This window comes from Scyliorhinus torazame, chromosome 4, assembly GCF_047496885.1.
Source record: "Scyliorhinus torazame isolate Kashiwa2021f chromosome 4, sScyTor2.1, whole genome shotgun sequence".
Taxonomy (NCBI): Eukaryota; Metazoa; Chordata; class Chondrichthyes; order Carcharhiniformes; family Scyliorhinidae; genus Scyliorhinus; species Scyliorhinus torazame.
Window position 1 is genome coordinate 166473729 of NC_092710.1, and position 16785 is coordinate 166490513.

The 16785-nt window shown below is 47.4% G+C and overlaps 1 protein-coding gene across 2 annotated transcripts in view; it reads left to right on the forward strand.

Annotated features, from left to right (window-relative positions):
* The first annotated feature begins 12555 nt into the window (after nt 1-12555).
* atad2b (ATPase family AAA domain containing 2B) overlaps nt 12556-16785 on the forward strand; it is a 219309-nt gene continuing 215079 nt past the window's right edge. The window contains exon 1 of one of the 2 annotated variants that reach the window (XM_072498861.1): nt 12556-12812. In XM_072498861.1, coding sequence (XP_072354962.1) covers nt 12702-12812 — 111 coding nt within the window. In that variant the 5' untranslated portion in view covers nt 12556-12701. The remainder of the gene's footprint in view (nt 12813-16785) is intronic. The other variant, XM_072498860.1, reaches the window with a different exon arrangement.

Sequence of the window (16785 nt, forward strand, 5' to 3'; positions counted from 1 at the left end):
ACAATATATAACACAGTGAGTAACAATGGAACAAACAGCAACAGAGAATATATACAGCGCTGTAAGTAACAGTGGAACAATAGTGGAACTACAATAACAGTGGTTCACCACACCCCATTTCCATACAATTAACGAGAGCGACCCCATATCCAACGGCCTCCTGTCATTCATCGGCCTCCCCAGCAAGTGCTCACGCTGGTGCCAAAAAACTTGAACCTTGCGGATGGGCGTCCGTGGGGAGCCGAGGAGGTGAGTCGCCATCTTTGTTCACAGGCAAAGAGCCCGGGTGTGCTGGGCTTGCCACCCCAGTGCTCGGCGGAGGGTGGGGAACCCTCTGCAGGAGTGGGCTGCCATGAGTGGGTTGGGTGGGGGGAGGTTCTGGGGGTCGACTGGGGGGGGCAATTGCTCACAGCACCACCATGCCAATCCCTGGATCCCAACCCCATTCCGGGGGCAACCCTTGGCCTTGCCCGTCTGTCCCACCGATCACCCATAATTCCCACTGACTGCTGAGGGCTTTGGTGTGCGGCTGAAGGCTATTGCTAATAGGGAATTGGCAATCGTGATTAAGTGAGTGCCATGTGGATTCCCGTGGGTGGGCGGGCTATGCTGCATGTGGGAATCATTGCCTAGCATCCCAATCACATTTTGATGCTTGGACACTGTGCCTGAACACTACAGGAGGCAAAACCACACAAGCAGCATCCGAACACCAAGTGGATGGGACTCAGCTCCGGGGACATGCCCACGGCTAGAGGGTAGGTGAGTGCCATAGGAGGGGTTGGGGTGGGGATGTCGAGAGAGATGGGCAAAGGATCTGGGGGGTTAGCCCACATTGCGGAAGAAAGTGACAGAGGCATCATAATGGTTGTTCAAAAAGTTGTTTAATATGCTGTACAATACACCATCCCGAAAGTGTTACCCCCCCCCCCCCCCCCTCAACCCTACCCCCTCCTGACCCCCTACCTAACACCTCCCATCTCCCCCCCCTTTCCCTACCCTGGTGCTCTCAGTGAAGCCCAACATGCCTGGCCCTCCTAGCTCTAAAACTACATCTTGGTGTTTTGCCAGGATGCATATCTGAGGTAGAGGCAGCCAGCTACCTACCTCGTCCCATAGCAATCAATGCCCCTGGTGGGAATCCTCTGGGGGCTGTGGGGCCCAAGTGCCCTGGCTCACTTGTCAGCAGGCACATGCACAGCCATGCCGCTCTGGCCCGTGTGCTAACCCCGAGATGTGGCCTCATCAGAGCCCCCTTCTCCTGATCAATGCCCACAGGGCCCTGGGGTTCACCTTGGGACGGAGGGGTAACTGGTTCGAGGCCCAACTGCCCCTACATCGTCTGGCTCTACCAACCCTGGCGGTTCCCCATGGTCTGCACCATTGTGTCGACCCCCTCACCGATGCTCCTCAGTTACTGAGCCATGCTCTGCAGTGCCTCGGCAATGCCCATCGGTCACTGGTAACATCCCCCAGCGAGGCAGAAATGCTGCCGAGACCCACAGCCATCACCGACTGTGCGAAGCCTTTTATCACATTCACTCATGATGCCGATGTTGTGTACCAGGCTCTCCACTGTGGTCGCCACCCTAGCAGTGTTGGCCTCGGTGCCACTCATTGTCGGTGTCATCTCCTGCGTCCATAGCCCCTGGGACTCCTCAAATCAGCTATGGATCTACTGGAGTGACGCTAACTGCGTTGGCTGAGCAAGTGCAGTTTAAGTGCTGTTCAACTTTGTTAGCAGGGGGCTGGCAAGCACGGTCCCGGTGAATTGGCTGACAAGGTGTTATTTGCTGTGAGAAGCCTGTGAGGCCTCGTTAAGTGGACCAATTAACATTGAATTGCGTTGGCAGTTTCACTGGGCCGAGTGCCGGGAAACTCGCTGCAATTCCCGCTCGCTACAACACCTGGAAATGTTTCCGGAACACCTTGCCCGAAGTGTGATTGAATAGTGGTGGGGAAGTTGCTGACAGAGCCGGGCTGAAATTCCCTGAAAAACCCGCCACAAATGAAGTTAGAAATATTTTGGGAGAATCATGTCCATGATCTCTCTTTGTCAAAACCATGCTGATTAATCCTCATCTCCCCAAGTACAGATTAATTCTCTCCCTCAAACTTTTTTTCAGTAGTTTCCTACCACTGAAGTTAGACTCACCGGCCTGTAATTTCTTGGTTCGTCCCTACTTCCCTTCTTGAAAAATGGCACCATATTAGCTGTCCTCCAGTCCTTTGGCACCTTTCCTGTGGCCAGAGACAATTTGAACATTGTTGTCAAGAGTCGCTGCAATCTCCTCCCTTGCCTCCCACAGCAACCAATGTATCTCATCTGACTCAGAGATTTATCCACTTTTAAGCCCATTAAAATTGTTAATACCTCCTCCCTCTCAATGTTGTCGTTCAAGTAAATCACAATGCGCCTCCCTGATTTCTTTCCCTACATAGTGTACACAGATGCAAAGTACTCATTTAAAACCTCATCTATATCTTCCAGTTCCACATACAAATTGCCATGTTGGTGCCTAATGGGCCCTTCTCTTACCCTGGTCAACCTCCTGCCCTTAACATACTTATGAAACACCTTTAGATTTTCCTTTATTTTACCCGCCAGTGCTTTTTCATGCCCCCTCTTCGTACTGTTAATTCATTTCTTAAGTAACCCCCTATACTTTATATTTTCCTTTAGGGCATCTGTCATAAGCCTCCATTGTTTTCCCTTATCCAACACTGGCTATCCCTTGACATCAGGGTTTTCTGGACATATTGCTCCCACCCTTAACTACCATGGGAACATGTTGGCCCTGTACTCTCTCTATTTCCTTTTTGAATGAATCCCAGTGTTCTGATGTAGATTTTCCTGCAAGTAGCTGTTCTCAGTTAACTTTGGACAGATCCTGTCTTATTTTATTAAAATTGGCCCTCCCCCAATTAAAAACCTTAATTTCCAGTCTATCTGTGTCCCTTTCCATAACTATCTTAAATTCTACTGAGTTATGGTCACTGTTTCCAAAATGCTCCCTCACTGAAACTTCACCCACTTACCTGGCTTCATTCCCTAAAACTAGATCCATCACCACCCCCTCCTTTGTAGGATATCCTACGTAAGTACATAAAAAGCTCTCCTAGATGCATTTTAAGAATTCCGCCCCCTCTGAGCTTTACAAACATTGACTATCCCAGTTAATATTGGGGAAGTTGAAATCCTCTACTATTATTACACAATTTTTCTTCCAATTCTTTCCATAGTCTTCTTTAACTGCCAATCTCTGCAAAGACCAATGTGTTTTGTTTGCGTGTGTGTGTGTGTATGCGGGGGTACTTTAAAAGTGATAAATAGTTATATCAAGATTATAAATTATGTACAGATTACAAACCAGTTCTTGCCACTTGTTTTTCAGAAATGTTTTCTTTTATAATAAATCAATTATTTTGAGTTTACTGAAAGAAGCCTGGTTAAAGTCTCTTTTATTGTTGGTCTATCAATAGCGAAGTAAATAATTGGCCATTTTGGTGAGTGAGTTGCACATTTTCATTAATGGTGTGACCTGTGGAGTAGTGGGGCTCGATCAACTGCGTACTCCTACCATCCAGGTCATAACATTAAAAATGAATTTCTTTGAATCATAGCTTATTTATTAGTATGCATTATGCTCACTAGCTGTAAGACATGGATCCAGCCCAGTACTCCAAAAAGAAATTGATTTCTGTTTACTGTGACATAGGACTGTGGAAGTGCAATGATACTAGGATTGGAATGGTTGCCTTTATCGTTTGTTGCGCAGAATCAGATTTGTCTAAAACAGCGAGTGAAAAGTATGTAATGTTTCTTTAGCCTGCTGTTTCCATGTAGGGGATAGCTGAGCTGTTAAATTAATCATTTTCATTTTGGAATTCTTGCTGCTTTCCTGAGAGCAAAAAGAAATCTCCTCTGGGCTGGTAATCTTACACAGCTGAATGCTGTGTTTCCAGTTGATCTAGCCAACCGCCTCAAGTCCGGGCCTGTAATTTATTATATTTTGATGATTACTATTATCACAATTCACATTTCCCGTGGTCTGGGGTGGATGTAAAATACCTCATGGCAGTATTTAGAAGAAGAGCATAAGAGAGCACTCTGGCCAAGATTAATCCCTCAATCAAAATCACAAAAACAGGTTTGATCACTGTCACATTTTTGTTTGTGGAAACTCGTGGCCCACATTTCCTACAGTATAATAGTGACTAAATTTTAACAGCGCTTCATTATCTGTGAAGCACTTTCAGATATCTGCTAGTTGTGACAAGCGCTATATAAACGGAACCCTTTCTTTTGTTCTGTCTCCTCTTGTCATGAGACCCACCTCCTGCTCTCTTGACCCTAGTCCATATAAACTGCTGACCACCTAACTCCCCATCCTACTATTCAGGGGCTGGTATTGTTGACAGCTCCCTCTCCTCAGGTACTGTCCCCTGCCCTTTCCATTTGCCAGATTCGCCGAATCTCCTCAAAACAGCAAACTGCACCTTGTACTTGTAAACTGCACACTACCTTCAAACTCGCATTACTTTCCAAAGCTCTTGAGCAAGTGCCGAAAAATCCGTGCCATCTATCCCACAACCTTTTATGTGAGTCCCTCCAATTATGTTTCTGTCCTGTCACAGCTTTAATCAAAATTAGGGGCTGTTTAGCACAGGGCTAAATCGCTGGCTTTGAAAGCAGACCAAGGCAGGCCAGCAGCACGGTTCAATTCCCGTAACAGCCCCCCCGAACAGGCGCCGGAATGTGGCGACTAGGGGCTTTTCACAGTAACTTCATTTGAAGCCGACTTGTGACAATAAGCAATTTTCATTTCATTTCAAAATCTCAAATAACATTCTCTGTGACTATGACTGTAACCATGGTGCTCCTCATCCTGCTCAGCCTTTCTGCAGTCTTTGACATGGTTTATTACACTATCCTCTTGCAGTCATTGTTGAACTTACTCTTTCCTGCTTTCATTCTTATTTATGCTGTCTTAGCCTGATAATCTCATATAATGTTTTACATCTGGAGTCCTCCAGGATATCTCCTTGATCTTCTCCTACTCATTCAATTTTGTCCCTCAGCAACCACATCTGAAGACATGGGCCAAGATTCTCCATTTTGGAAACTAAGTGTTGACATAGGGACTGAATTGTGTGCAGTTCGTGTTCCCATTGGGGGCGCTATTTGTGCAGCAATTCAGGACTTGCTAATGGGACAGCACTCTGCTGCTGTGAATTCCGAACAATTCCCGTCCCAGCAGGCGTTCTAACCGCTGGGGCCGGAGTTAGTGCCAAAGAGCCTGACAGCTGGGGCTGTTTCTAAGCACTACACTTACCACAGACACCAATATGGCTCAGAGAATCCTATCCCGGAGGCTGGGAGTCTGAGGTAGACTCACAGCTCCATGCAAGTGAGGGGCGGAGAGACACCGTCTTCCCCAGCTTGGGCTGCAGACTCAAGACTGCCCTCCTGAACACTGCCTGGGAGGTGGTGCCAGAGGCAGTCAGTGCTGCCAGTCTCACCAGGAGGAGACAGCTGGTGATCCAGAGGGGTTGGGAGGCACTGGTGAGGCCTCTGCCCTGAGAGGGGCAGAGAACCATGGAAGGTTCCAAAGGCCGCGGTGCAGGTGTCTTCTGGTTGGGGTGAGCTCTGCTGCTCCCCTGCTTCATCTGCAATGGGGCAGCACCTCTGAGTGCCATCACTTGATGGGCCCCTGATTGAGCTTAGCCACGCCCAACCCCTTGATGATACAGCTGAAGTATGCAGAGGTACTTTGCGGGCAGCATGGTAGCATAGTGGTTAGCACAGTTGCTTAACAGCTCCAGGGTCCCAGGTTTGATTCCCGGCTGGGTCAATGTCTGTGCGGAGTTTGCACATTCTCCCGTGTCTGCGTGGGTTTCCTCCGGGTGCTCCGGTTTTCTCCCAGTCCAAAGATGTGCGGGTTAGGTGGATTGGCCATGCTAAATTGTGCTTAGTGTCCAAAAAAAGGTTAAGTGGGGGTTACTGGGTTATGGGGCTAGGGTAGATACGTGGGCTTGAATAGGGTGCTCTTTGTAAGGGCCGTGCAGACTTGATGGGCTGAATGGCCTCCTTCTGTAAATTCTATGATTCTATGTATGAGGGTGTCCAGAGGGGCGGCCTGAGTGGGCTCCCAGATGACCAGAGGCCTTCTAAGCATTTAAAGGACACAGGCAGCACTCAGCAGTGTGAGTGTGAGCAGCCAGGAGCCTGTAAGTAGCATCAAAAGGGTGCATTTAAAAGACAGGCTGCAGCAATGGCAGTCTGAGCCAGGCCACCCCGATCCCAAGGGGGTCATCCCAAGTCCACAGACTTGGCACCAAGACACTAACTGCTACTGCCTCCGGCCTGGGCATCCATCTCCCAGAAAACCCAACAGTTTTCAATGGTACTCTTCGAGCACGCTGTTTCTGAGGGGCGGAGCATTGCAAAAATGGCGTTTCCCCCGATTCCGCCGTAAATGGGGATTCTCCGGCCGATCGCCGAATGCGATTTCGACTTCGGCGAACGGAGAATCCTGCCCAACATCTTTTTGTGTCCACGACCTGATTTGTCTTGTGGTCACTGGTAACATCTCCAGGAAGTTTAAAATCATCACAACTTCCTTAGGCACCAGTGGGGATGTGGAGCATAAGGGTAACAGGAGATGGCTCAAGGCATCAGCATGACATCGGTGGCATGGTAGCACAGTGGTTAGCACTGTTGCTTCACAGCGCCAGGGTCCCAGGTTCAATTCCCGCTTGGGTTACTGCCTGTGCGGAGTTTGCACTTTCTCCCCGTGTCTGCATGGGTTTCCTCCGGGTGCTCCGGTTTCCTCCCATGACTCCCGAAAGACGTGCTTGTTCGGCGAATTGGACATTCTGAATTCTCCCTGTGTAGCCGAACAGGCACCGGAATGTGGCGACTAGGGGATTTTCACAGTAACTTCATTGCAGTGTTAATGTAAGCCTACGTGTGACAATAATAAAGATTATTATTATTATTATTCCTAGCACATAAATGAATTATGCTCATCTAGAAAAATGAGCATCATTTTCGGTGTAAGAAAGTTCACCATTACCTTTATGGGCATCATTTTATTCTTTTGACGGATTATTGACCCTTGACTGCAATCATCCCTCTCTCCCCCTATTTCCCTCGCTGCTCCCCTTTTCCTCAATTGGTGTGCCAGCAACCTGCTCGCCTTCTCCCCATATTCGTACTGTACACCCTGTGCCTTCCTCCATTGTGCCTCTGCAGTGCCTGTAGTCAGCAAGTCAAATTCTACATGTAGCCTTTGCCTTTCCCTGTACAGTCCCTCCTCCGGTGCTTCCGCATATTGTCTGTCCACCCTCAAAAGTTCTTGCAGCAACGGCTCCCGTTCCTTACTCTCCTGCTTCCCTTTATGTGCCCTTATTGATATCAGCTCCCCTCTAACCACCACCTTCAACGCCTCCCAGACCACTCCCACCTGGACCTCCCCATTATCATTGAGTTCCAAGTACTTTACAATGTACCCCCTCACCCTTAGACACACCCCCTCATCTGCCATTAGTCCCATGTCCATTCTCCAGGGTGGGCGCCCTCCTGTTTCCTCCCCTATCTCCAAGTCCACCCAGTGTGGAGCGTGATCCGAAATAGCTATAGCCGTATACTCCGTTCCCCTCACCTTCGGGATCAATGCCCTACCCAGCACAAAAAAGTCTATTCGCGAGTAGACTTTATGGACATAGGAGAAAAACGAGAACTCCTTACTCCTAGGTCTGCTAAATCTCCACGGGTCTACACCTCCCATCTGCTCCATAAAATCTTTAAGTACCTTGGCTGCTGCCGGCCTCCTTCCAGTCCTGGACTTCGACCTATCCAGCCCTGGTTCCAACACCGTATTAAAATCTCCCCCCATTATCAGCTTTCCCATCTCTAGGTCCGGAATGCGTCCTAGCATCCGCCTCATAAAATTGGCATCATCCCAGTTCGGGGCATATACGTTTACCAAAACCACCGTCTCCCCCTGTAGTTTGCCACTCACCATCACGTATCTGCCCCCGTTATCCGCCACTATAGTCTTTGCCTCGAACATTACCCGCTTCCCCACTAATATAGCCACCCCCCTGTTTTTCGCATCTAGCCCCGAATGGAACACCTGCCCCACCCATCCTTTGCGTAGCCTAACCTGGTCTATCAGTTTCAGGTGCGTTTCCTGTAACATAACCACATCTGCCTTAAGTTTCTTAAGGTGTGCGAGTACCCGTGCCCTCTTTATCGGCCCGTTCAGCCCTCTCACGTTCCACGTGATCAGCCGAGTTGGGGGGCTTCCTACCCCCCCCCCCTTGTCGATTAGCCATCACCTTTTTCCAGCTCCTCACCCGGTTCCCACGCAGCTGTATCTCCCCCAGGCGGTGCCCCCCCGCCCATCCTCTCCCATACCAGCTCCCCCCTCTCCCCAGCAGCAGCAACCCAGTAATTCCCCCCTCCCACCCCCCCCCGCTAGATCCCCCGCTAGCGTAATTACTCCCCCCATGTTGCTCCCAGAAGTCAGCAAACTCTGGCTGACCTCGGCTTCCCCCCGTGACCTCGGCTCGCACCGTGCGACGCCCTCTCCTTCCTGCTTCTCTATTCCCGCCATGATTATCATAGCGCGGGAACCAAGCCCGCGCTTCTCCCTTGGCCCCGCCCCCAATGGCCAACGCCCCATCTCCTCCACCTCCCCTCCTCCCCCCATCACCACCTGTGGGAGAGAGAAAAGTTACCACATCGCAGGATTAGTACATAAAACCCCTCTTTGCCCCCCACATTCGCCCCACCACTTTGTTCGAACGTTCTTTTTAATAACCCGCTCATTCCAGTTTTTCTTCCACAATAAAAGTCCACGCTTCATCCGCCGTCTCAAAGTAATGGTGCCTCCCTCGATATGTGACCCACAGTCTTGCCGGTTGCAGCATTCCAAATTTTATCTTCTTTTTATGAAGCACCGCCTTGGCCCGATTAAAGCTCGCCCTCCTTCTCGCCACCTCCGCACTCCAGTCTTGATAAACGCGGATCACCGCGTTCTCCCATTTACTGCTCCGAGTTTTCTTCGCCCATCTAAGGACCATTTCTCTATCCTTAAAACGGAGGAATCTCACCACTATGGCTCTGGGAATTTCTCCTGCTCTCGGTCCTCGCGCCATCACTCGGTATGCTCCCTCCACCTCCAACGGACCCGCCAGGTTGGGGGCCTTTAATGCTCCCATTAACGAGTGCAGCATCGTGCTCACATATGCCCCGACGTCCGCTCCCTCCACACCTTCAGGAAGACCAAGAATCCTCAGGTTGTTCCTCCTTGCGTTGTTTTCCAGTGCCTCCAACCTTTCCACACATCGTTTCTGATGTGCCTCCTGCGTTTCCGTCTTCACCACCAGGCCCTGTATATCGTCCTCATTCTCGGCTGCCTTTGCCTTCACGACCCGAAGCTCCCGCTCCTGGGTCTTTTGTTCCTCCTTTAGCCCTTCGATCGCCTGTAGTATCGGGGCCAACAGCTCTTTCTTCATTTCCTTTTTGATCTCTTCCACACAGCATTTCAAGAACTCTTGTTGTTCAGGGCCCCATGTTAAACTGCCACCTTCCGACGCCATCTTGGTTTTTGCTTGCCTTCCTTGCCGCTGTTCTAAAGGATCCACTGCAATCTGGCCACTCTCTCCTCCTTTTTCCATCCGTATCCAGGGGGGATTCCCTTCTGGTTTACCGCACAGTGTTTTTAGCCGTCAAAATTGCAGTTGGGGCTCCTATCAAGAGCCCAAAAGTCCGTTTCACAGGGAGCTGCCGAAACGTGCGACTCAGCTGGTCATCGCCGCACCCGGAAGTCTCGACGGGTGATATTATTAGCATGGTCGAGCATTGCGACCAGTGTCAAGAATATTAGAATTTGCCCGCTGCTTATCTTCCGCCCTTCTGCACCCCTGGGAATTACCTGGTAGGCCTTGGGTGAGGGTTAGCCAACTTTGTGGGGCTTTTCATTGGGACCATGTTCTTTTAGTTGGTAGATGCCCACTCGACATAGATGGATGTGTGCCAGATGAAGGCCACTACATTCTCCGCGACCGTGGAGCGGTTATGCTAGTGTTTTTCTGTCCATGGTGTACCCGAGGTCCTCATTTCAGACAATGGTACCGTATTTACCAGTATGGAATTCCAACGGTTTAGGTCTTACAATGAGATCAGGCACATAAAATCAGTACTGTCCCACACTTCGTCAAACGGGTTAGTGGATGCCCTGTGCAGACACTATTCCAACAGGTTGGGGGCCTTTAAAACCTGCAGAACAAATCCAGTCTAAAGGAGTTGGATTCGCAGACGCAACAACATAGACTGGAGAGAGGGCGGGCCTGGGGAAGAAACAGCTGCTAGAGCACAGGAAACTTCAAAAAGAGCAGCACAGCGAGAGTCAGAAAGACACAACACCACAGACTGGAGAGAGAGTGGACCAAGGGAAGAAACAGCTGCTAGAGCACGGGAAACTTCAAAAGAATCCAGAGGCAGAGCTCCTGAGACAACATCAGGATTCAGAAAGTGAGGAGCAGCAGTGGGCGAGAAGAGCAGCAGCGGGGCGAGAGGAGCAGCAGTGGATGAGAGCAGCAGCGGGGCGAGGAGCCGCAGTGAGGAAACATCTGTACCATGTCCATCTTGCCAAGACCATTCAGTACCTTGTATACTTCACCCTTCTAAACTCCAGTGTCCAATCTATCCTCATGAGACAACCTGCTCATGCCAGTTATCAATCTAGTAAACCTCCTCTGAACCATCACCAACTCATTTCCGCCCTTCCTTAAATAAGACTAAAACTGCTTGTTGCATTTGAGATGTGGTGTCACAAATGTCTGTACAACTGAAGCTCACCATCCTTACTTTTATGTTCAATTCTTCTTGTAATAAATTACAGCATTCCATTTGTCTCCTTGATGTTCTGTACCTTCAAACTAACCTTGTGTGACTCATGCACTAGAACACCTAGATCCCTCTGCACCTTGGAAGTCTGCAATTCTTCTTTCATAGCATCCCTATAGTGCAGGAGGCCATTTGGCATGACCTTCTGAAAGAGTACCCTACCGAGGCCCACTCCCTCGCCCTATCCCCGTAACCCCACATAACCTTTGGATACTAAGGGGAAATTTTAACATGGCCAATCCATTTAACCTGCACATCTTTGGACTGCACACCTTTAAGTAATACTCTACTTTTTTATTCTTCCTGCCAAAGTGAACAAATTCATATTTTTCCACATTAAATTCCATTTGCCAGATTTTTACCAACTCACTCAATCCATCGCTATCCACCTGCAAATTCCTTGTCTTCTTCATAAAATACTTTACTACCTGTCTTGTGTCACCTGCAAATTTAGCTACCATGCCTTTGCTTCTCTTATCTATATCGTTGTGGTAATTTGTAAAAAGCTGAGGTCTCAGCAAACTCCACTCGTCATATCCTGCTAATCAGAAGAAGACCCATTTATGCATACTCTCTATTGTCTGCCAGCCAGCTAATCTTCTGTCCATGCTCACATGTTAGCCATTGCCCCATGAGTTTTTATTTTCTGCAATAACCTTAGATGTGGCACCTTATCATATGCCTTCTAGAAATTCAAGTACAGTACATATACTGGCTCCTCTTTATCCATAACATGGGAAGGTTTCTCCATTCCGCCAGCCTCGTTTTCTCGTGTGGCGAACTCCCACCGGCAGCGGGATTCTCTGTTCCCGCAGCCAGCGAATGGGGTTTCTCACTGTGGGCCACCCCACACCGTCGGGAAACGCGCGGTCGTGGGTGCGCTGTTGGCAGGGGGGAGGATCCTGCCGATGGAGAATCCCACAGCATATGTTGCGGTTTGGGGAAGAGCGTTCCAAAGACTCATGACCCTCTAAGGTTAAAAAAATGAATAACCTCTTATTTTGTTTAAACAGTGACCCTTAGTTCTAATAAATCCTGGCCTGCCCAGTGTATTTGCCAAAACGACAGCGAGTTTATCTGATAATGCTTTTCTATGTTAAAGGCGCTACATAAATGAAAAGTAGTCATGTCCAACTGCCAACGCTTTCTGTGTTTATTACAAAAATGCAAATAGTTATGGAGTGTGGGAGTACTTTAAAAACATCTTCTAAATGGCTTTGAGCTTGGGGGAAAACCTAAAATGAAAAGGTTGCGGTGAACCCAAGGACGCCTCACCGTCTGACAGCAAATTGTCACTGCTTTTAACTGCCAGTGGCTCCTCTCACCCGTCAATCACTGGACATTGCCCAATGACTGAGAGACGAACTCCGAGAGGTCCCGACTGGAGCCGAAGTACCTCAGCCCGACCACCACCTCCTCCCCCCCCCCCCCCCCCGTCCGAGCCGAGGATTCCGATCGGAGCCCAACCTCCCCCTCCCCCTCCCCCCCCCCTTCCCTCTGCCCGAGCCGAGGACTCCCGATCGGAGCCCAACCTCCCCCTCCGTCAGCCCGAGCGGAGGATTCCGATCGGAGCCGAACCTCCCCCTCCGTCAGCCCGAGCGGAGGATTCCGATCGGAGCCGAACCTCCCCCTCCGTCAGCCCGAGCCGAGGACTCCCGATCGGAGCCGAACCTCCCCCCTCAGTCCGAGCCGAGGACTCCCGATCGCCGTTCTGTTGAGTGATACAAGAGAAGAAATGGCGCCCAACGATCCGTAGAGCCGGAGCGGCCGGGAGAGGAAAATGGTGCGGACTCGGCGGAACTCGGCGCTGGAGTCGGAGCTGATCAGCGGCCGCATCTCGTCCAGGACCCGCTCGTCTCGCTCCTCCGCCAAACACGACGACAGCAAGCGGGTGAGTGCGGGCCCGGTTCCGATTCTCATTCGCCCGCTTGTCCAAGCCGGCCGGTAATTCAGGAGAGTCCGGGGATGTGAAGCTAGGCTCGGGCCGGGGCAGCCGCTCTTTTGTTTCGCCTTTTAGTTCCCCCTCAAACTAGGCGAGCTGGGGCTGTGACAGTCCCGGGTTACGGTGCCAAATGCCAGCCTGTCTGGCGGCTGTTATCCGGAGGCTTTTCTGTCTCTTGTGGGGAGAAGTCTTTGTGTGTTTTCCAATGTCTGCGGGGGGAAGGGACTGGGAGGCGCCATCAGCGGCCAGCTGCAGAATTACAAATAATAATAAAACTTCAAATCAGCTTTAAAACCGAATCTCCTCCAACTTGTTATTAATTACAGAGCGCGATGAGAAAATAAACATAAAGGGGTTTCTCTTGTTTCCTGCCAGCTCTGCTGTGGGGTTAGCTATCGAAATAATGTGGTTTCACCGGCTTTCAGATGATCGTATGGTGGAAATATATTGTCTCTGTTCTAAAAAGCCCTGTGATCACATTATTATGCTTGCGTCTACATGTTTTTGTTACCTTTTGAAATATTGTAGAGGTGTTGATTTTGACACGCAATGAGCAAGAAAGCTATTGGGAGTTAAATGCCCTGAAGGACTTTGAAACGCCTTAGTCGGCAGGAAAATGACAGATACTTGTCGGGTTATCGAGGTTTTTAGACCATAGAATTTACAATGCAGAAGGAGGCCATTCGGCCCATCGAGTCTGCCCAGGCTCTTTCAAAGAGCACCCTACCCAAGCCCACACCTCCACCCTATCCCCATAAACTAGTAACATAACCCAGTAACCCCTTCCAACACTAAGGGCCATGATGTGGAGATGCCGGCGTTGGGCGACACGAAGGGCAATTTTAGCATGGCCAATCCACCTAACCTGCACATCTTTGGACTGTGGGAGGAAACCGGAGCACCCTGAGGAAACCCACGCACAGACAGTTACCCAAGCCGGGAATCGAACCTGGGACATGTAGACACTTGGAAACTGCATTTCAGAATGGTATTTCAATTTGGTATCTTTAGATAAAGTATATTTCTAACGTTGCAATGGTTTTAAGTGCAATTTAGTTGGAAACCTAAACAAAATTGATTTATGAGTATTAAATCCTAAACTGATACATTAAGTTAATTTTGGAAAGACAACTGAAGCTATTTCACTCTCACTGGTGGAAAGTTGAAATGTTTTAAAACATATACTTGAGTTTGTTAAATATTTTACATGTTATGAATACAACATAAATAAATTAAGGGTTTGGGATGTTAGCTATAAAAAAACATTTAAATTATATGTTTACTAAATGAATCCATGGAATCCCTACAGTGCAGAATAAGGCCATTTGATCCATTGAGTCTGCACCGACCCTGTGAAAGAGCACTGTCTCGGCCCACTCCTCCGCCCTATCCCTGTAACCCCGTGTATTGATCATGGCTAATCCACTCAACCTACACATCTTTGGGCTGTGGGAGGAAATCAGAGCACCGGAGGAAATCCACGCAGATAGGGGGAGAATGTGCAAACTCCACTTAGACAGTCAGCCAGGCTGGATTGGAACCCGCGTCCCTGGTGTTGTGAGGCAGAAGTGCTAACCATTGTGCCATCGTGCCGTCCAAATGGTGTTGCCTTGGCAAAGACAAATGCAAAACCCAAATGTCTAAACATGGTTCCTATTAATACACAATATGTACAAATATTTCACAGTACAACAATAAATATGTAGCAAAAGCTGAGCAATAAATCTTTTTCTACTTTTAGCAGAACTTCTCTTTGCTCTTCCATGTTCCAATCGGCCCTTTGTTCTCTTCTTCCTAGGTCTTTGCCAGTGCTTTCTGCTTCAAGTATTTATCCAAATTTTCTTAAAAGTAACAACTGTTGTCTCGACCACTCCCGGTGGCAAATCGTTTCATGTTCCCTATAATTATGTGAAATATACAGTACAAAAACAGACCATGTTGACATTTATGCTCTAATGGAGTCTTCTCCAATTTTTCAATTTCTCATTTAACTTTTATCAACATTATCCTCAATTCCCATCTTCCTCATATTTCTAAATTAACTTCCCCATCAATGCATAGAAATGCATAGTCACCTCAACTACCCCGGTGGCATGTTCCCCATTCTTACTTCCTCTGAGTAAAGAACTTTCTTCTAAATTCAGTATTTGATTCCATGGTGACTCTCTTACATTGATAGCCTCTAGTTTTGCTCTTTATAAATTAACACTTTCTGTTCTACTCTGTTATAGCTGTCATTATTTTGAAGACTTCTAGTAGATTGCCCCTCAAATTTCTTTTTCCTGGTACCATCATATTTCTGGTATCATCCTGTGGCAATATTTTAGCACCTTCTTCAGTGTCCTTGCATCCTTTTTCTAATGTGTTGACCAGGACGATATACAGTACCTAGTGCGGTCTAACCAAGATTTGACACAAGTTCCAAAAACTTTTTGTGTAAAGAAATTTGCTTTCACTTTGTTGATAATTTTAAATTGATGAGTGCCGATTGAGGGAACATTAATCCCTAGACCGGTTTGATTACCTACAAGCCCTTGTTGAGTTTGAAGATACTGATAGTCAAGAGGCAAAGGAGCAATTTCTAGCAAACCTGGCTAATTTTGCATATGATCCTAGTAACTATCACTATCTTACTCCCCAGGCAGAAGAAATCACTCTTTTCTTATTTAGTCTATTGAAACATTCTTTTTTTCTATCAACTCTCTGTTTTAATGAAAATAGTCCTAATATTGTGCAACTTTTCCAATAGAAGTAACTTTCCATCCCTAATATCATCTTGGTATATCAGTACTGTGAGTTTTCTCTGGTCACAGTTGGGTTCCTACGACCTCCATATGTGGTTGTGACGACCTCCATATGTGGTTGTGGCTTAATCAGTATCTTGCAGAAAATCATCTTCATCTATTTATTCTTATACTCTATCCATAAAACTCAAAATTCTTTTGGCTTTTTTAAGGTTTTATCAATCGGTACTCGTTTTAGGAATTTTGTATGGCTCCCTGTTCACCTATATCCTTCAATGTACACTCTTCAATAAATGTACACTCTGATTCCTTATTTTCTCCTAAAGTATATTACAGTGCAATAATCCACTTGCCAGCCTAATCCGTGCCTGTTTTCTTGAAACATTTTAAAGCCCTCTCAGTATTTGCATAACCTCTTAATTTTAAGTTGTCAACAATTTCTATACCTAAGTGCAATCATCTAAATATACAGAGAACAAAAGTGGACCCAACATTGACTCTGGGAGTGCATCACTTTTCTAAGTGTATTATTAACCAGATATTTTGAAATCTAGACTACAAAACAAGCACATTTAAACTCAATTTTATAAAGATAATATCTTATCAGAAGTGACTATTTGTTGATTTAGGTTGAAATTTGAAAAAGTAATGGCAATATGAAGTGGTGTGTTTCTCTCCCCACGTTTCTCTGAATCTGGGGATTAATTAAATATTACAAATGGTAATCAGTCTTCTGTATAAGAATAGTTAGAACAATTATTCAGTTGCCTGGCTCTAATATAATTATGGAAGCGTCATATGGTATCTAGAAAAACACTAATTTAAGTCAACTAATTTTCAGTTCCTTTTACTAACATTCAAGATGGGATTGCTTTGTGCCACAATTTACTTTCCAAATTCGTAAATTAAAAACACTGTTTTGGAGGGGTTATGGAGGGAGAGTGGGTCTATATGAAAAGCAACTGACTTCATAGTTGTTTGGTGAACGTTTACATGGCTTCATTGATGTGGGTGGAATATAAGCATGTAATCTGTAATGCATTGCCTCCTCCATATGAATGCTGCCTGTCCATTACGCATTCAGTACAGTTAACTTAAATTAATATCTGATTCATATAGAAATCAAAAACTTGAAATGGATTTCTGTACACAGCTACACAGTATTTACAGCGTAGAAA